The sequence below is a fragment of the Odocoileus virginianus genome, unplaced genomic scaffold, assembly GCF_023699985.2.
Source record: "Odocoileus virginianus isolate 20LAN1187 ecotype Illinois unplaced genomic scaffold, Ovbor_1.2 Unplaced_Scaffold_24, whole genome shotgun sequence".
Taxonomy (NCBI): Eukaryota; Metazoa; Chordata; class Mammalia; order Artiodactyla; family Cervidae; genus Odocoileus; species Odocoileus virginianus.
In genome coordinates, this window is record NW_027224286.1 from 77,501 (window position 1) to 98,650 (window position 21,150).

The following is a 21,150-nucleotide window of genomic DNA, read 5'->3' on the forward strand; positions in this document are numbered from 1 at the left end:
CAGGAACCTGCTCTCTGTGGGTGAGGATCACTTTCCTCTAGAAGTTGGGATCTGCCCTGGGGTATCTCTGCATTTTCCCTCTGTGTCTCTTGGGAGCCCCTGTTTCACTTGACTGAGCTCAAAGCCTTGTTGACTCAGACATGCAAAGCTTCATGATTGGCATCAGGAGTTTAACCGTTTCTTCAGAAATCTGCACATTTCATGATACACTAGGAGTTGTTCCAGAGCTTAAATATTTACAAAGTCCAATGGCAAACTTGTGAAATACTGAATTCCCTGTTTTCTCCCCCTCTGCTTTTGATTCAGTAGTTCTAGGAAGAGAGCTCCAGACCTGCATATTACACTGTTCCCTCTGCATTCAGAAGGAGGCAGTAGATGAACGTGTGCAGTATTTTCCCAGAGCCCCACCTTGTAAGGTCCTCACTCCTCAGCTGAGCGAGGAGCTGGGAGTTCTCTTCTTTTCTTCTGAATTATTTCTTTATTTTTGGCTGCACTGGGTCTTCACTGCCTTGCACGGGCTTTCTCTAGTTGTCGCGAGCAGGGGCTACTCTTCATTGTGCTGTGCAGGTTTCTCACTGAAATGGCTTCTCTCTCTCTCTTTTTCTCCCCCCTTAAGGAGGAGTCAGAAAAGGGGAAGCAAGGACAGGACCCTGTGCATTCTAGCCCCGGGCCTCACTGACAAAGGGTGGGGTCGGGTGGGGTGCGGGCAGAGGGGGCAGCTCCAGCGGTGCAAGCTTGGTCCCACGGTTGTCCTGGGTGGTCCAGGGAGGGCCCCCTGGGTATGGTGGCACCGAGCCTGGGCAGAGGCAGCAGGCCAGTGAGCCCAGAGGATGGCACATATGGAGGCAATAAATACTGACAGGCCAGGCACAGGACTCCAGGCCGGCAGGCCAGGAGGGAGAAGTAAGGCTCGGCCACTGGCTTTGTCTGCCGAGAGCTCTCTCTCGGGGACCATGGGCTCTAGGCACTGCCTACTGGGACAGAGAAGCCAGAGGCGTGAGGACACCCAGCCTCCCAGATGGGAAGGAGGCCACTTTGAGTCTTGGCAGTTTGGCTTTCCCAAGCCCCCAGAGCCATCCTTGCGGGCCTGGGCAGACTGGGGACCAGCACATCCCCAGAAAGAAATGGCTTCTCTTACTGCAAAGCACAGGCTCTAGGGCAAGTGGGCTTCAGTAGTGGCGGCTCATGGGCTCTAGATCTCAGGTGTGATAGTTGTGGTGCAAGGGCGCAGTTGTTCCAAGGAATGTAGGATCTTCCTGAACCTGAGATTGAACCTGTGTCCCCTGCATCGGCAGGCAGATTCTTATCCACTGCACCACCTAGGGAAGGCTGTTCTTTTCTTTTTATAAGTACGAATTTCTGTTTCTGAAAGTTATCTCTATCTTAGAGCAAGGGAAAGAACTCTAGATTCTAGAGAATGAAGTGAAAATAGGAAAAAAGAAAAAAAGTAAACAAATGGGAATGTATCAAAGGTGCCAACACAGGTCAAAAGGGCAGTGAGGAAACCGCACCATTAATAGTGTTTGGGAAACTCTCCCAAAGTGGGAGATGTCTATGGGAAAACAGAAGTTTATTTCTTGTAAATGTTCAGAGAAGAATTTTCTCCTCCCTGACTTATTGTTCTGTCCTGCAATATGTAAAGTTTATCTTTTCACACTCCAGTTGTGCTACAACAGCTCCCACACAGACCAAGGCAGTGTTTATCACCATCTACACTCCATCATCTGGCTCCTGAGAATTCTTTGCTTCCTTGACTTTGAGGAGAATGGGTTAGTCTTTTTCTGTTGGTTAGTCTTTTTCTGTTGGTGTCCCTTTCTTGATTCCATCAGATGCATTGGCAGGTGGATTCTTTTACCACTAGTGCCACCTTGGAAGCCCAGAATTGCTCATAGTATCCTCTTATAATCCTTTTGATTTCTGTAGAATCAGTTGTGATCAGCTGTAATATTCCCTCTTTCATTTCCAACTTTAGCTATGTGAGTCTTCTGATTTTTTTCTTAATCTTGCTGAGTGTAAATTTTGTCTTTCTTCTCAAAGAGCCAACTTTGAGTTTTGTAGTTATTTTATTCTCTAATTCCTTTAATCTTTTTCTTCCTTCTCTGTTTTGTCCTTCTAAGACCTTTTTTCCCCAATCTTTTCTTCCTTTCCCTCTCTCTTTCTTTTTTTTTTTTAAATTTGTTATTCACATGGTCAACCAGGATCTCTTTTGTGCATTCCTTTGTATTTTCCTTTTTCCCAGATTTATTGACATGAGACACAAACCATAGCATGAGTTCTGATGGTTCAGCTGGTAAAGAATCCACCTGCAATGCAGGAGACCCCGGTTCAATTCCTGGATTGGAAAGATCTGCTGGAGAAGGGATAGGCTATCCACTCCAGTATTCTTGGGCTTCACTTGTGGCTTAGCTGGTAAAGAATCTGCCTGTAATGCGGGAGACCTGGGTTTGATCCCTGGCATTGGGAAGATCCCCTGGAGAAGGGAAAGGCTACCCACTCCAGTATTCTGGCCTGGAGAATTCCATGGACAGTAGTCCATGGGGTCGCAAAGAATCAGACACAACTGAGTGACTTTCACTTCACTTCAATCCACATAACATGGTATAAATGTAAAGTGTACAGAGTGATGATGTGATATACATATATGACTAAATAATTACCAGAACACACTTAACACATCCATCAATTCACATAATTACAATTTGTGTATGTGGGGGTGGCTGTGGGTGTGTGGTGAGAACATCATTTAATGTCTGTCTAGTTTGAGTATATAAGACAGTATTGTTAATAGTAGTCACCATGGTGTATATTAGATCTCCTGAACATATTCACCTTATAACTGAAACTGCTGATCCCCTGCCCCTGCAATCACTCTTCTACTCCCTTTTTCTAATCATTTGGCTTTTGTTTTTAAGATTCCATATATATGTGATATAAGTGAGGTCATAATGTATTTTTATTTCTCTCCTGACTTATTTCACTTAGCATAATGCCCTGAAGGTCTCTCTGTGTTGGTACAGATAGCAGGATTTACTTTTTTTTTTTGCTGAATAATATGCCATTGCATGTGTAACATTTTAAAATTTCTTTACACACTGTTGGACACTTAGCTTTTTTTCATGTCTTGGCTATTGTAAATAATGCTGCAACAACAGAGCAGTGCAAATATCTCTCTGAGAGAGTGCTTTCATTTCCTTTCAGTGTATACCCAGAAGTGAGATTGCTATATCTTATGGTAGTCCTTCTTTTTTTTTTTTTTTTTAATATTTTGAGGAATTCTACATATTCTTTTTCCATGGTGGCTGCACCAATTTACATTCCCACCAACATTGCACTGGGTTACCTTTTCTCCATATCTTCATCTCCACTTTCTATCTCTTTGACTTTTTCATGATAGCCATTCTGCTAGATGTGAAGTGGTATGTCACTGTGGTTTTGCTTTGCATTTCCTCCTGAGGGCAGCTCTGGGTATTGGGAGGCTTTGAGTTCAGTCTCAGACCCTGCCAGTTCTTTTCTTCCAAGGTCAGTATTCTAGTTACCCTTGTACAATTCTACGGAAGCCCAGGTGGCACAGTGATAAAGAAAAAGTCCGCCTGCCAATGCAGGAGAGATGCAGGTTCAACCCCTGGTTGGGAAGATCCCCTGGAGAAGGAAAATGGTAACCCACTCCACTATTTATTTTTTCTGGGAAATCCCATGGACAGAGGAGACTGGCGGGCTACAGTCTGGGGGGGTTGCAAAGAGTTGGACACAACTGAGCACACATGCACTCATGTTCATCCAATGAACAGCTTTCTCCCGACAGAACCTAAATCAGTATGTACAGGGCTGATGACTCAAAAACCAGTTCCAGGAGGGATAGCCACGTCTCACTGTTAGAGCTCTTATTCTCTCCCATGAATTCTTTCTTTCTCAGTTCCTGGTAGTCATTGCAGTATTTTATAATGGGCACTGCCTGAATAGCCAGTTGTGCTCAGGAACTCCTGTTTTCTGATCTGTAGGTACAGGTTCAGACCGCCTTCTCTCCCCTGCTGTGTACACTGGTGTCAGGTACAGAGGTCCTATGAGTCTGCTGTCCGTAGTTTTAACACAGTGGTCGGAGGGCGCCCGGGCTTCAGAACTGCAGCTTCCAGGCTCTAGAGCTAGGGCTCAGTTATCTGTGGTGCACGGGCTTAGCTGCTCCACGGCATGTGGGATCTTCCCTGGGGTCAGACTGGTGTCCCTTGTATTGCGGGTGGATTCTTAACCACTGGACCACCAGGGAAGCTCCTGTTTATGTTTTTATTTTCCAGCATGTTCTCAACATTGTTGTCTCTGACCTTCCTTAATAAATTCTCAAAAAAAAAAAAAATTCTCAAAGCACATGCAATGTATCACATATGATTTGGGGCCAGTGAACAGGATAACTAAAGGGCAGTGCATAGACAGGGAATTTCTCTATTAGTTGACTGTGATATAGCTGCAGTCATGAAATCATAATTGTGACTTCTGACTTCTTTTTCCAGTTCTTTTTTATAATATTATGTATTTTCCTGACATGATAGTTCATAAGTTAGTGATTTCTATATAACTCCCAGCTCTCATATTGTGTGCTCCTTCTAGACTATAAGTTCTTTCTTTATTCTTAAGGGGAAATGTCTAGAGTTCCACAGAGTAAAAATTTTCTATAATATGGTGACTTATTATCTATGCTGACTTTATTATGGTTTACTGGAATAATTTTCAATTTATATTGTGATTTAAAGATGATCTTTCAGCATGTATTATGCAATATATCTGACATACACCACCTCTTAATGTTGTAAAATGCTTTCTCTCAATGGGTATATGTGGATATATAATGTGTATTAAGATAAATATTTTGTTTTCTTATAAATTGTTTTGATTTATTTTCTCAGTTCTATAGTGGTTTTGCAATTCTAAACTGCAAGTTATTTATTTATTAGATAAGCTTGTTTTGGATTATTTAGCATTACAATACATTGACTGTTCTTTAGTACTTATTTATGTATAGTAATTATGCATAAAATATGTATAATAGTTTTTTCTCCTCAGTTTTGAGACAGCAATATGTTTACTGCCAAAAGGTTTGTGATCTTTGAGGTCATAGTGGAAAATTCCCTTTCTTTGAGAGCTAACGTAAGTTTGCACAATGTGAGTGATTTTGTCATTGAGTGACTAGGCTACCGTAAAATTAACTTGAATTACATGTGATTATTCTTTAATAAAAGATCCTATTTCTTTAGTTGTGTCTGAAAACTTGAAGGTCACGGTTGAGAAGTTTTATAACTGTCCAGGATTGGTAATGCCTTTGGTGTAATATCACATTTTCAACATGAAACATTTATTTATCATCTGTAATTAATAGGATGCCTATGGTTCTTTATATCTTGTAGCTGTCTCTCATATGCATGTGATCAAGAAATTAAAACCAAAAGCAAACAGTGATACAGGAGTATTCCAGAGAGTGATGTTGGGAAGATATGAAAGTCATGAAATCAGAGACTTTTACTTCACGGAAGTCCAGGAAAACATGCATGTCTTTGAGTGTCAGTGGACAGATAATGAAGGAAATGACAACGGAATGCCTGTAAACAATAATGAAAATTTCACTGATGGAAAAAATCAATATGGTAGAAGGGATCCAGGAAACAAACCTATTGAAAATAAGCTTGCATTAAGCTTTCAGGATGAATGGTGTATATTTAAAAGTGAAGAGAAAATTAATGAATTTAATCAAGCTGACAAGAGTAGCAACAGTAGCACCTCATTTTTACCATTTCAGACAATTTCTCCTATTGTCCAAACCAACATTTCTAATCCATATGGGAATGATTTTATTAATCCTCCAATACTGACACAAGACCAGAAAGCAGACAAGGAAAAACCTTATAAATGTAATGAGTGTGACAAAACCTTTCCTTACAGCTCAAACCTCAGCAGACATCAGTTAATCCATACGGGAGAGAAACCTTATAATTGTGATGTATGTGGTAAGGTATTTAGTCGAAATTCACACCTTGCATGTCATCAGAGAATTCATACAGGAGAGAAACCTTACAAATGTAAAGAGTGTGGTAAAACCTTTAATCAGTGCTCAAACCTTACTAGACATCAGATGATCCATACGAGAAAGCAAGCCTATGACTGTGATGTCTGTGGCAAGGTCTTCAGTCGAAAATCAGTCCTTGTAAGTCATCAGACAGTGCACTTTGGAGAGAAATCTTACAAATGTAATGAATGTGGCAAAGCCTTTAGGAAGCGCTCTAGCCTTACTCAGCATAAGAGAATCCATACAGGAGAGAAACCTTACAGATGTAATGAGTGTGGGAAGGCCTTTAGGAAGCATTCAAATCTTACTCAACATAAGGTAGTCCATACTGGAGAGAAACCTTACAGATGTAACGAGTGTGGCAAAGCATTTAGTGTGCACTCAGCCCTAAGGAACCATCAGATAATCCATACAGGAGAGAAACCATACAAATGTGATGTCTGTGGCAAGGTCTTCAGTCGAAATTCAATCCTTGCAAGTCATCAGAGGCTGCACACTGGGGAGAAACCTTATAAGTGTAAAGAATGTGGTAAGTCATTTATTCAACGTTCACTCCTTTGGATTCATGAGAAAATCCATACTGGTGAGAAACCTTACAAATGTAATGAATGCGGCAAAGCCTTTCCCGTGCGGTCAATCCTTACTCAACATATGAGAATCCATACTGGGGAGAAACCTTATATATGTACTGAGTGTGGCAAAGCCTTTACGAAACATTCAAATCTTACTCAACATAAGACCATCCACACTGGAGAGAAACCTTACAAATGTGATGAATGTGGCAAAGCTTTTACCCAAGTTTCAAGTCTTAGTAGGCATCAGAGAAGGCACACTGGAAAGAAACCGAGTAAGTGCAATGTGTGTGCTAAGCCTTTGACCCAACGTTCGCAGCTTTGGGATCTTGAGAGAACTCATACTGGAGAGAAACCTTACAACTATGATGTGTGCTGTAGGGCATTGGTCCAACATTCACAACTTTGCAGTCATGAGAAAACTCTCACGGGAGAACTCAAATGCAGTTTATGTGGCAAGGCTTTTATCCAGAGTTCAAGTCTTGTGGCACATCAAAGAATTCATACAGGAGAAAGACCTTATAAATGTCATAAATGTGATAAGGCTTTTACCCAAAATTCACAACTTTGGCGTCATGAGAGAACTCATATTGGAGAGAAGTCTTATCAATGTAATGAGTGTGGCAAAGCCTTTACAGATGGTTCACATCTCAATCGACATAAGATCATTCATACTGGCGAGAAACCTTACAAATGTCATGAGTGTGGCAGAGCATTTACTCAGTTTACAAACCTGGGTAGGCATCAAAAAATACATACTGTAAAGAAACATTATAAACCTAATCTATGTGGCAGTGCTTTTATTAAAAGGTGAAGCTTTGGGCATCATTGAAAAATTAATTGTAGAAATCTTACAAATATAATGATTGAGATAAAATGTATGTAGGTAGTCAGACCTTAAAATCAGAGACTCCCTCAAGGAGAGAAATCATTTAAAACATACGTATGTGGCAAAGCCTATAACTGTGCCTAACATTTATTTGGTGGCAGAATGTACATCTTTGAGAGAAACCACACAAATAAAATTTTGGCAAAGGTTAGCCAAAGTTTAAGCCTTCTGGAATGTTAACAAAATTCTTACTAGAGAGAAACCGTATAAATATGATGCCTGTGATCAGCTTTGTCAAAAATGTATACCTTTGTGGTTCTGCTCAGTCGCTCAGTTGTGTCCAACTATTTGCAAGCCCATGGACTGTAGACCGCCAGGCTCTTTTGGGATTCCTCAGGCAAGAATACTGGAGTGGTTTGCCATACCCTCCTTTAGGGGATCTTCCCAACCTAGGGATCGAATCCAGGTCTCCCGCATTGCAGGCCGATTCTTTACCATCTGAGCCACCAGGGAAGCCCTTTAAAGATGGTAGAGTGCATAAAAAGGTTTAGAGGGTGTGTGTGTGTGTGTACGTACCATTAGAGGGTGTGTGTGTGTGTGCATGTGTACCATTAGAGGGTGTGTGTGTGTGTGTACGTGTACCATCTGAGCCACCAGGGAAGCCCTTTAAAGATGGTAGAGTGCATAAAAAGGTTTAGAGGGTGTGTGTATGTGTACGTGTACCATTAGAGGGTGTGTGTGTGTGTACGTGTACCATCTGAGCCACCAGGGAAGCCCTTTAAAGATGGTAGAGTGCATAAAAAGGTTTAGAGGGTGTGTGTGTGTGTGTGTGTGTGTGTGTACGTAGAGGGTGTGTGTGTGTGTGTGTGTGTGTGTGCATGTGTACCATTAGAGGGTGTGTGTGTGTGTGTACGTGTACCATCTGAGCCACCAGGGAAGCCCTTTAAAGATGGTAGAGTGCATAAAAAGGTTTAGAGGGTGTGTGTATGTGTACGTGTACCATTAGAGGGTGTGTGTGTGTGTGTGTGTGTGTGTGTGTGTGTACGTGTACCATCTGAGCCACCAGGGAAGCCCTTTAAAGATGGTAGAGTGCATAAAAAGGTTTAGAGGGTGTGTGTATGTGTACGTGTACCATTAGAGGGTGTGTGTGTGTGTGTGTGTGTGTGTGTGTGTGTGTACGTGTACCATCTGAGCCACCAGGGAAGCCCTTTAAAGATGGTAGAGTGCATAAAAAGGTTTAGAGGGTGTGTGTGTGTGTACGTGTACCATTAGAGGGTGTGTGTGTGTGTGTGTGTGTACGTGTACCATCTGAGCCACCAGGGAAGCCCTTTAAAGATGGTAGAGTGCATAAAAAGGTTTAGAGGGTGTGTGTATGTGTACGTGTACCATTAGAGGGGGTGTGTGTGTGTGTGTGTGTGTGTGTGTGTGTACGTGTACCATCTGAGCCACCAGGGAAGCCCTTTAAAGATGGTAGAGTGCATAAAAAGGTTTAGAGGGTGTGTGTATGTGTACGTGTACCATTAGAGGGTGTGTGTGTGTGTGTGTGTGTGTACGTGTACCATCTGAGCCACCAGGGAAGCCCTTTAAAGATGGTAGAGTGCATAAAAAGGTTTAGAGGGTGTGTGTATGTGTACGTGTACCATTAGAGGGTGTGTGTGTGTGTGTGTGTGTGTGTGTGTACGTGTACCATCTGAGCCACCAGGGAAGCCCTTTAAAGATGGTAGAGTGCATAAAAAGGTTTAGAGGGTGTGTGTATGTGTACGTGTACCATTAGAGGGTGTGTGTGTGTGTACGTGTACCATCTGAGCCACCAGGGAAGCCCTTTAAAGATGGTAGAGTGCATAAAAAGGTTTAGAGGGGGGTTGTGTGTGTGTGTAGCAGAGGAGGAAGAGTCCCATGCCGTCCTGACACAGAGTGTAGTTGGCATAAACGCACAATTTCGGGATCACCAACAGCCAGAGGTGTGTTCAGGCTATTCACAGTCAATACTGAGGAGAGAACACAGGCCCTGAGGCAGGTGGTTGGGGCAGTTAGAAGAGATCTCTTCCTTTGCTCCAGGAGCTCAATGGAGAAGAAACAGGGTCTTTGAAAAAAAAAAGATGGGGAGAGGCAGAAGTGGACTTTTGAGGAGCTCCACAGGAAAGGTGTGGAGCAGACACACAGGGAATGTGAGGAAGCAGCCAGGAATCTGAAGCGAGACCAGTCATTTTGGGGGTGTGTTTTTCTCCAGCTGCGATGAGCCTCACGGGGACAAGGTAGAGCTGGTGTGATGGGGGCGTCGGGAGAGCAATGGGTGTGGGGGAGAATCCACGTCCACGCACCAGGCCTTCGCTTTGGGGCATTTGACTTGCATGACTGGAAGTAATAGAGGGTGGTGTGTGTCTCCATTATTTAAAAATAACCTGGATGAGGTGGTAGAGTGTATTCCATTGGCTTTCCATTTTATTCTTGATGCAGACAAGCCTGGACTGTAGTTTACATACGCCATACATGGTCAGCAAATTAATGAAAACACAAAATGAAACTAGTACACCCTCTGGTATGGCCTTCACTTTAGGGGATTGATGTGTGCAGGGGTCCTTTTCCCTGGAAGAGTGGAAAGGGATCTGGCCAGGAACAGCAGAGGAGGGCAGAGGCAGGGTCCTCCACCGGGACAGTGCTGCTCACCCCCACCACGTGCAAAGGGCGAGTGTAAGTTCAACTGGGACCACAGGAAGCTCATCCAGGGGGTAGCTGCTTGAAGCTGAGTAGACCCACTTCGGAAATAAAGAGCCTAAAATCAAGAGAAAAAAGGAGAAGCCTCCTGGCTACCTGGACCCTTCCATGGAGAAAAATTATGAAACAAAATGCTGTTCTGTACCGTTTAATATTATATCGTCCATTCTACCCATTGAGTTTTGTATTTCATATTCTGATTTGTAATCCCTACACAGATAACTCCAGTTCTTTTTTAGTTAAATTGCTTAAATTAATTCTGATTGCAGGCAGTGTTTCTGGATCCAACTACCGCCCCACAGCTACTCCTCACTGAGATCCCAGTTTTCTCAGTTCACGACCAACTGTTGGTCAACCGCTGGCAAAAATAGCTTTTGACTTAAACTGTTTTCAACTTGTTAAAAAGAAATTTCCAAAATAAGTGGCCCACACAACTGTAAGCGTTTAATTTAAAACTTGTTAGAGACAGTAACTTAAGCTAAGCAGGAAGCCATAAGATACAAAGACCCTCCAGCATGTCTCAACCTGGAAAAGGTAAACTTGGGAGGGAATCTTAAGGGACGCGCACACCACACCTCTACCCGGCTCTCCTCCCTCCCTCTCAGTCGTAGCGCAGCCCGAGTTCCTCACGCCCCGCCCCCTTGCTGATCTTGGCCTGCTCAGGCCCCGCCCACAGTCCTTATGCGCACGCGCAGTTTCTTCCAGACGGGACGCTGATGGTTCAGTGCACAGGTCACACTGGGCATCAAGGGTTAACACCTTTCTAGCTTGGACCTGCGCCTCACAGTCCGCTTTCCAGAGAGACGGTTAAAATTAGCAATTTCAAGGTACGGGGAGGCACCTCCCGTCCCCAGCCGCTCGGCACTCCTCGCGCAAAAACGGGACTCCCTCCTCTCCCTGCCTCTCGCCCGTAGCGCTCCACTCAGGCTCCGCCCGGAAGCAGCACCGATAGCACCGCCCACGCAGCTCCTAGCGGAACCGGAGTGAGAAGTTCGGTAAGCTGTACCAAGTCTCTCGTTTCTTGTGTAAATCGGTGCTGCGCGCTACCCCTGACTTCACGTTCAAGACCTTAAATCCTACCATCCGGCCTTCTGCCCCCAGTAAATCCAGACGTCGCCCAGACTTGAAAAGTCGACTATGTTTTCCTTTGGGTTAAAATCACCCTGAGGCGGGTCCCTGAGCCCTTGACTTTTTTGCCCTCGACTCACGTAAACGCCGCCTTTTGAGACATTTTCCTGCTTTAAATCCTTTACCACCTCCGCCTCCAACGTCCTCTGCTAACAGAACAAAGTGAATTCGATGACGGCATCACCCATCTCGCCCTGTCAGACCCTGGAGGCAGAGCCGGGGCGCCCCACTCCTGGAGAGGCAGTGTCCTCTCCGGGGTCCTGGTGTTATAGCCACGCGTTCTGGGAAACAAACTCACTCAGAAGGACAATGCAGATAGTGGAGTGCAATTTTTTTTAGACCAGCGGGCCCAAGGCAGAGTCTTCTGTTAGCCAAGGACCCCGACCAGCATTTGTGAAAATGTGTACGTGTCTGAACCAACCACCTCAAATTCCTTGAGACTTACAAAAGAAGGGTAAAATACAATCACAATCACCCCATCATTCATGTGTTCAAACAGTTAATAATAAGCCCGCGGTTCCAACCTGCTAATAACCGATAAGCCTGTGGTTACATTCCGACATTGTCCAGAGGCAGGGGTGATTAGAGTATGTTTTCTCTTAGGCGATGAGTAACCTGGATACGATCTTCAAGGTTCCCCTGTCCAGAGGGGGTCTTATCCTTCTGTTGTCATTTCCATAGGCACTAAACACAGAGTTCAGAGTCCATTGGAGAGGCGGCCGCACACAATCAGCATGAACAGGCTTAAGATGGGGTCCAGGCCCTATGAGTTCCTTCTTCACTGGGATCCTGGAGAGCCCGCCCAAGTTATGAGACCGCTTCCCTCCCAGCCCCTCTGTTCTTGCCGGTCCTTCGGCTCCACAGGGCTCCCCTTCCTGTTAGACCATCCCGTCACCCTACGGCAGGGTGCTATCAGGACCTGCCCGTGTGACACCAGTGTTCCGTGTCAAATTCAACTCCGTTGGAAAATGGTCCCTTTGGGTTTCAGGGCATCTTATTCAGTCACCACCCCTGAAAATATGGGGGCAGAGGGAATCAAGAGCAGATACAGAGCGACTAAAAAAGAGAAAAACATGAGGGAGAACTGATGAGAATATAGAAAATGGCTCAGAGACTTGTAAAGAAAGAGAAGATAAAATGAAAGCAATTAAGTCCTGATCGAATGTAGCAGGGTAATGAAATAGAGAAATAAAGAGCCCGCTCTCCAGAAGTTAGAGAGCAGCAGTGATGAGGAACTTCACACAGGGAGTCGGGAGAGAAGATAAAAGAGTTGGAACCGTGGCCTTCAGAGTCTCCGGGTGCTGGGAGAGAAAGAGGACTAGTGGCAAAAACAGCTGAGGAAGAGCAGGAAAGACATATCACCCAGATACATGCCAGAGAGTGAGGAGGGAGTGTTACGGAGAAAGAAGTGAAACCACACTCCTCCAATTCAGACTGGAATCCAATTAATTAATATTGCACACCTGGTCTCAGGACTTAATGATGCTCAGGTTCTTTACCTCACAGTGTGGAAGGAATTCAGCGAGAGGCAAAGTGATAGGTAAGTAGTAGATTTATTGAGAGAGATACACATTCCACAGGGCCTCCCAGGAGGCACCAGTGGTAAAGAATCGCCTGCTAATGCAGAATCCTTAGGAGACGTGTGTTCAATCCCTGGGTCGGAAAGATCCCCTGGAGGAGGGCATGGCAACCCACTCCAGTATTCTTGTTCGGATAGTCCCATGGACAAAAGAGCCTGGCAGCCTACAAGTCCATGGGGTCGCAAGAGAGTCTGACAGTACTAAAGTGAAGCTCATGCGAGCACACGTTCCATAGATAGAAAGTAGGCCATCTCAGAAGGTGAGAGGCCCCTGATAATGCAAGTTCCATAGGCAGAATGCAGTCAGTCTCAGAAGGTGAAAGCGACCCTGAAATAAAAGGTGGTTAGTTTTTAGGGGCTGAGAAATTTCACAGTCTAGAGAGTGGACTAATTATTTAAGCTATTTCAGGGAGAGATGGAGATTTCTGGGAATTTGGGCCACCCCCCCCCCCCACACACACACACACACTTTCTGGCCTTTGACGGTTGGCCTCAGAACTGTCATAGCACCTATGAGCATGTCATTTAGCTAATATGTCACGACGAGCACAGAATGAGGTTCAAGGTTTGTTGGCAGTCAAATCTTCCGCCATCATGGGTCTAACTAGTTATAACTGGTTTTTGTCATAGGCTTAATGACTGAGTCATTTTTTTGTGCCCTGTTCCCTTCCCTCCTGTGTCAGGTGTAGGAGAGTTAGGGGAAGAAAGGACCAGAAATAATGGAGATTGAGGGCAGTCGGGTTGGGGAGAAAGTGTGCAAGAAGGGAGGGGAACAAGTTGAAGAGTGGGTTAAGACAGGTGTGAGGGAAGAAATAGGAGGGGAGAAACAGCAGGAGGGTAGATGGGAGCAAAAAGAGACACAGGGATAGAATAGGGAGACAGATAAGGTGACTGAAATGGAATAACCTGGTAGTACAGGTAGAGGGAGTGGGTAACTGGATCCAGCTGTTTGGATATGGATGATTAAGTTGTGATGTAGGAGTTGTATCTTTAGAATCTAGTACATTTAAAATTTGTTTAACTCATACAGATGAGGGTGAGAAATGCAAAACACCTGTCTATATGTCCTGTGCATCTTGTAATTATTTGAGAAGACAACTTCCATTTGCAGTTTTTATTCAGTGGGGGGCGGGGGGGGGGTTGGCACGGGGGCAGTGACTTGATTCACTCAGTTGCAGGTCACCCCTTCCTTCTCTTTTTCTGGCATGGAGGTCAGAGAAGAGGGCACCTGGAACAAGAAATGACTGAGCTTATTTCTAAGTTGACCCCTTACAGTGTTTTCCACATCAGCAGCTATGTTTGTGCAACTCTGTATTTTTTAATTATTTTACTGAGATTCTTTCTCCGTAAAATTGTGCACTGCAACTAGCGAGTAGTTCCTGCTACCCACTGCAACTAGAGAAAACCCAAGCAGTAAAGAAGACCCAGGGCGCAGCCAAAAATAACTAAATAAAATATATTTAAAAGTTCTTTAAAAATACCAAGAAACCATAAGCTATTAAAAATAACTGCTTACGTGCATAGCTGGGACAAATTATGAATAACATACAAAAGACCAAGACCCAACTGCAACGGCCACTTCTGAGGTGAGGAGAGCAAAAGCAGGGTACTGAACATGATGCCCCGCCCACAGCACCAGCTAGGGGGACCCACCCAATCTGCTCCTACTCTGCCACCACCTTCACCCAGTTTAAGAGACCAGCTCACCCAACATCAGGGAGCAAGTAAGGCACTTGTTTCTTGTTCTCACCTGTGCTGCAGTTCAGTTGCTCAGTCTTGTCCGACTCTGCGACCCCGCGACCCCATGGACTGCAGCACGCCAGGCTTCCCTGTCCATCACCAACTCCAGGAGTTAACACAAACTCATGTCCATCAAGTTAGTGATGCCATCCAACCATCTCATCCTCTGTCATCCCCTGTCATCCCCTTCTCCTCCTGCCTTCAATCTTTCCCAGCACCAGGGTCTTTTCCAGTGAGTCAGTTCTTTGCATTAGGTGGCCAAAGTATTGGAGTTTCAGCTTCAGCATCAATCCTTCCAGTGAATATTCAGGACTGATTTCCTTTAGGATTGACTGGTTGGATCTCCTTGCAGTCCAAGGGAGTTCCAATAAAGCTCTGCCTGAATTCCTCACCTGGCCTGTTACCAATTTCTACTGATTAAAGAGTCCAAGAACCCAGGCCAGTAACAAATCCAGTCTATCCTTTAACAACTGTGCAGAGAGGACTTGAGGGGACAGTCAACTTATTTGGACATTTTAATTTATAGCTCACTAATTGAGTAGATCACGTAAAGGAAGAAAGAAACTACTGAATAATAAACTGGTTAAACTAGGTTCTGACTGTCAAAACATGATCAACATCCTTACCACATGTCAAGTTATCTACCAGACATCAGAGAATAGTTCCAATACAGAATACGAATAGAGAGCATATAAACCTCATCATCTGGACAATGAAATTTAGAGTGAAAATAATTTGGACATTTAAAACACACCCAGTGGCTTCTGAGATTAAAACAAGTGTGAAGATACATCAACAGTCAAGGCTCGACCAGCCATCGTAGAAAGCGGGTGATGTCCAACAGTTCTGAGGGGCTGGGGTGGGTAGGGGAGTCACAGCAGGAACACATCGCGGCAAGAGATCCGTGTCTACACGGACGGAAGACAGAAACCCGGTACCGGTACCTGCCTCAATGTTATTTAAGCCGGAACGGGGCCCAGACTCCTGGGACCCGAACCTAGTTTTCGGGCGACGCCGCGAGAGGACTCAGAAAGCGAGGACCGCGTTCGGCGATTTTATCGTACCAGCAGCCCCTCGAAGTCTGAGTGTGGGGAAAGAGGGCCTGAAGATTGCATGCCCGGGTTAGTTTCGGACCAAAAAAACCGAGGCTAACTCGCCAGAAGGCGCCGGTCGGCCCCGAGAACAGCTTCCGGGTCTGCATTTGAGTGCGCGTGCGCATGGGCGGCGGTGGGTGGGCTGAGGGCAGGAGGGCCGATGGGCTGGTCTCTAACGTCGGGGTGGCTGAAACGGGGTGTCCCTGGAGGGGCGCAGCCCAAGGGTGCTGTCTCCCCTACGAACCTGCCCCGGGGGGATTCTGCTCTTTCCTCTCCTCTTCGGACAGGTTCTGCTCTCTACTTTGGCACTAAGGATTCCTTTAACGCCATTGTGGTGTCAGTTTGTCTTTTAGAACATTCTGCATACCAGTCAAATAATGCATATTACATTGCCTCCAGAGAGAATAGAAATCCTCCCGTTAAAGGGTACCACTTAAAGATGTCTCTTGGATATGACAGGTACATACACGACACAGCCAATAAACATTCAAGATCCTTCAATGCCATTCAGAAGCATATATGCTGAGGATCCTAGAAAGATTATTGTAATTATTAAATTTTCTAATGTTCAAATTTTCAAAATTACCTTGTTATTACCTTTTGAATTTTTCTTATAACTCAAAGGTGTCATTATATAGTAACAACACTAGACTTCAGTATAACTCTGGAAAATGGCAAAGGTAGGACTCCTTTCCCCTTTTAAATGTTACTTACTAAAGAAACACACTTCCCTATTAGTTTCAGTAGATTTCTCTTGGCCCCTTTGTTTACTTTGAAACCATCCAGATACAGACCCTCCCAATTTCCACCGTTTTGCCTTATCAAGGAGAACTGAATTCTTTGTCCGCTTTGATCACTAGTAACAATGCCTGTTAATATGATCTAATCAAAATTTACTCACGTTTTTCTCCTCTTCCAAGGGCCCCGAATTTTGGCCCATTCTTGACCACTGCAATTTAGAAAGAACCCTGTTGCCACACCATCGGCTCCCAAGAGTAGGTGACCTGACCATAAAACATGCCCTGATCAACTGTGAGTCAGATCACCTATTCATTCATTCCTCACATGGCATTTTTTCCTCTACACTTACTTAGTCCTCAGTATAAATGAAAAGTTCTTTTCTGATGGTTGAGACTTTGTAGATTTTCTGGTTGGAGCCCCTCTCTCTATTGTAATAATCCTCTGGAATACAATCTCTCTAAATTTGACAGTGGTGAATATTTTAATTGTTTCATCTCTGCTCTAAAATGTACACTCTTTAGTTTTCTAGCATAGGGTTTAATATATATACACAGGTCAAATGAGATCACTATATTTTCACATTTTTGATCACTAATAATTTACGTTTCTTAATATTACAGGAGACGTTTAAAAATCTATTGCCATTGAGGAAAATATCCTTTTATTGTGAATATGCACATTTTGCTGCCTTTAAATTATCATTAAAACAAAACTCATCAGGAACAAAATGGACTCATGAATGCCTATAGTCAGTTTCTCCTGTAGTGATCTGTTTGCTGAAAAGTTCCACTATCAACTCAATGCTGAAATATCTTTCTTGTCACCATGACCAGCTAGCAATATTATATAATACAGAGTAAACTACCTTATGAAGATCCCAAAATCTATCCTACTCACTAGATCTTTTACAAATATAAGGATATATCTTCTATTCATGTGTGCCATGCTAAGACATTCTGCTTATTTGTATGTGAAAATATTTCAATATGCTAATTACCCTTGCCAAACATTACCATATTTCAAATGATTACCATTTCTTGCATATGATATCTTTCACATGTAAGGATGTGAGAACATATACCTTGCAGCAGATGTTAAGAAACAGATATTGCCATAAAAGTTAGTGAGTGTAGCAATGACATTGATAGTTGATAATCTAGCTTTACTTTCTATACAGTTCATATTAAAGACAATATACACCCTACAAAATGCCCTAAGAAATACTGCAAACATGGTAATACTTCAGGTAAAAGTAAATCCCAATGTCTTCATGTCTTACAGACTTTGTTATGCACATTTGAAAAAACATTCCAAGATAAGGAATACAGACAACAGCTAAGCTGTAAGTGGGCCTTAGAAAGCATCACTACAAACAAAGCTAGTGGATGTTATGGAATTCCAGTTGAGCTATTTCAAATCCTGAAAGATGATGTTGTGAAAGTGCTGCACTCAATATGCCAGCAAATTTGGAAAACTCAGCAGTGGCCACAGGACTGGAAAAGGTCTGTTTTCATTCCAATCCCTAAGAAAGGCAATCCCAAAGAATGCTCAAACTACCGCACAATTGCACTCATCTCACATGCTAGTAATGCTCAAAATTCTGCAAGCCAGGCTTCAGCAATACGTGAACTGAGAACTTCCAGATGTTCAAGCTGGTTTTAGAAAAGGCAGAGGAACCAGAGATCAAATTGCCAATATCCGCTGGATCATCAAAAAAGCAAGAGAGTTCCAGAAAAACATCTATTTCTGCTTTATTGACTATGCCAAAGCCTTCAACTGTGTGGATCACAATAAACTGTGGAAAATTCTGAAGGAGATGGGAATACCAGACCACCTGACCTGCCTCTTGAGAAACCTGTATGCAGGTCAGGAAGCAACAGTTAGAACTGGACATGGAACAACAGACTGGTTCCAAATAGGAAAAGGGGTACATCAAGGCTGTATATTGTTACCCTGCTTATTTAGCTTATATGCAGAGTACATCATGAGAAACACTGGGCTGGAAGAAGCACAAGCTGGAATCAAGATTGCCAGGAGAAATATCAATAACCTCAGATATGCAGATGACACCACCCTTATGGCAGAAAGTGAAGAGGAACTAAAAAGTCTCTTGATGAAAGTGAAAGAGGAGAGTGAAAAAGTTGACTTAAAGCTCAACATTCAGAAAACTAAGATCATGGCATCTGGTCCCATCACCTCATGGGAAATAGATGGGGAGACAGTGGAAACAGTGTCAGACTTTATTTTTGGGGGCTCCAAAATCACTGCAGATGGTGACTGCAGCTTACTCCTTGGAAGGAAAGTTATGACCAACCTAGATAGCATATTAAAAAGCAGAGACGTTACTTTGCCAACAAAGGTCTGTCTGGTCAAGGCTATGGTTTTTCCAGTGGTCATGTATGGATGTGAGAGTTGGACTGTGAAGAAAGCTGAGTGCCGAAAAATTGATGCTTTTGAATTGTGGTGTTGGAGAAGACTCTTGAGAGTCCCTTGGACCTGCAAGGAGATCCAACCAGTCCATCCTAAAGGAGATCAGTCCTGGGTGTTCATTGGAAGGACTGATGCTGAAGCTGAAACTCCAATACTTTGTCCACCTCATGCAAAGAGTTGACTCATTGGAAAAGACCCTGATGCTGGGAGGGATTGGGGGCAGGAGGAGAAGGGGATGACAGAGGATGAGATGGCTGGATGGCATCACCGACTCGATGGGCATGAGTTTGAGTAAACTCCAGGAGTTTGTGATGGACAGGGAGGCCTGGCGTGCTGTGATTCATGGGGTCGCAAAGAGTCAGACACAACTGAGCAACTGAACTGAACTGAACTGATACTATAATTTTAAAATTAAAGAAAACTGTCTACCCTCAAAATGAATGTATAATCTGAAATTACATTTAGACATTACTGATTTTATTATGATATAAACAAGTTTTTCTCAAAGGTATTTGAAGGTAATTCATCATGAGTGTGAAATAAAGTATTTTAAACAATACAGTTCTCATTAAAAGGAAGAAAAATAATTTCTTTTCTCTTTTTATTGTACCCATATGAGATGATGGATGCTAAGTAAACTTAAGGATTTACATGTAAGTCAGACCATTCTGCTGTACAGTTTAAAGTTGATACATGTCAATTATAAAACTGGGATGAGGGAATGATAGTTTTTTTTTTTAAATGATAGTTTTAAAAAGGTAAATAAACACCTTAGCAAAAAATAAAGAAAACTGTCATCTATAAAATTTTTTTTTTAAACACTGCTCTTTTTAGAGCAATGGTTAGTGACCTAAAGCATCATATACAATAGTCCTCCAATCCTCAAACCCCAAATCTTGTCTTTATGAGTCTCTGAAACTGATGATGAACAGAATGAACAGTGATGAATAGAAACAGAAAGGCTGTTCTGGCGGGTATCCGAATGACATTGCTCGTTATAATCAAGGAGAGTCTTGTATTTCATACTGTAGTGTGTAATCCCTCCACAGATAAAAATTACACATTAATTCTGTAATTCAAAGTATTCATTCAAATGATCTGTTTCACATGTGTGATTTAAGGTAGGTTCTTCCCTGGTGGCTCAGACAGTAAAGCATCTGCCTACAATGTGGGAGACCTGGGTTTGATCCCTGGGTTGGGAAGATCCCCTGGAGAAGGAAATGGCAGCCCACTCCAGTACTCTTGCCTGGAAAATCCCATGGACAGAGGAGCCCTGGTAGGCTACAGTCCATGGGGTCGCAAAGAGTCGGACAGGACTGAGTGACTTCACTTTCACTTTCTTTCTTTCTACCTTTACCATTTCACATATGTTTTCAAGTATATACATGTAGAGTGTAACAGTCCCTTACTGTCCTTTTGATGCCTGCAGGTTTAGTATAAATAACAGAAATTCAATCAAGTAAATATTAAAGATCATATACATTACTTTTGTATGGTTTCTCTCTAAGGTTGAATCTCTTTTATTGAAATATAATTGATTATATTCATTTTGGCTGTACTACATACATGAGGCAACATTTGCTTTATAAAAACAATTACAACGATGCATATAGCCATCTATCCTCTATGTCATTACAATATTTTTGAACATCTTCCTTACACAGGATATAACAGTCCCATGACATATATAAATACCGAGAAGTTTGTATAACTTGATCCTCTTCATCTCTTTTACCTGGAACCACAACACCCTTCCTTCTGGCAACAACCAGGCATTTATTTTTCATTATCTATGAAGCTGTTTTCACTGTGTTTTATTATATTCCACATATAAGGAGATCATGCAGTATTTGTCTTTCTACATCTGACTTCTTTCATTTAGTATAATCCTCTAGATCCATCCATGTTGTTGCAAATGGCTAGACTTATTTATGGCTCATCTCCTCTAATTTTTCATCTATTAATGGACACTTAGGTTGCTTCCATATCTTGGCTATTGTAAATAATGCTACAGTGAATAGTAAGAGTGCCTATATCTTCTCAAATTCGTGTTTTTCTGCTCTGCCAGTAAATGGCCAGAAGTGCAAAACCTGGCTCACATAACAGGTTTGTTGTTTTTTAATTTCTAAGAATCTTTCATATTGTTTTGCATAAATGATGCACCAATTTACAATACCAGCAACAAGGCCCAGGAGTACCCTTTTCTCTACAGCACTGCCAATGTTTGTTATTCATTGTCTTTCTGATAATAATTATAATGTGGTATCTCACTG

General features: G+C 43.1%; 2 protein-coding genes across 4 annotated transcripts in view; one reads left to right on the forward strand and one right to left on the reverse strand.

The window, feature by feature from the left end:
• LOC110148899 (zinc finger protein 665-like) overlaps positions 1–7,673 on the forward strand; it is a 12,729-nt gene extending 5,056 nt beyond the window's left edge. For 2 of the 3 annotated variants that reach the window (XM_070463080.1, XM_070463079.1), the window contains exons 3-4: positions 1–20; positions 5,394–7,673. The exon at positions 1–20 is cut by the window's left edge and continues 107 nt beyond it. In XM_070463080.1, coding sequence (XP_070319181.1) covers positions 1–20; positions 5,394–7,435 — 2,062 coding nt within the window. In that variant the 3' untranslated portion in view covers positions 7,436–7,673. The remainder of the gene's footprint in view (positions 21–5,393) is intronic. The other variant, XM_070463081.1, reaches the window with a different exon arrangement.
• The window catches only part of LOC110148900 (zinc finger protein 665-like), a 103,949-nt gene that overhangs the window by 71,389 nt on the left and 11,410 nt on the right, over positions 1–21,150 (reverse strand). The gene's annotated exons all lie outside the window — the stretch shown is intronic.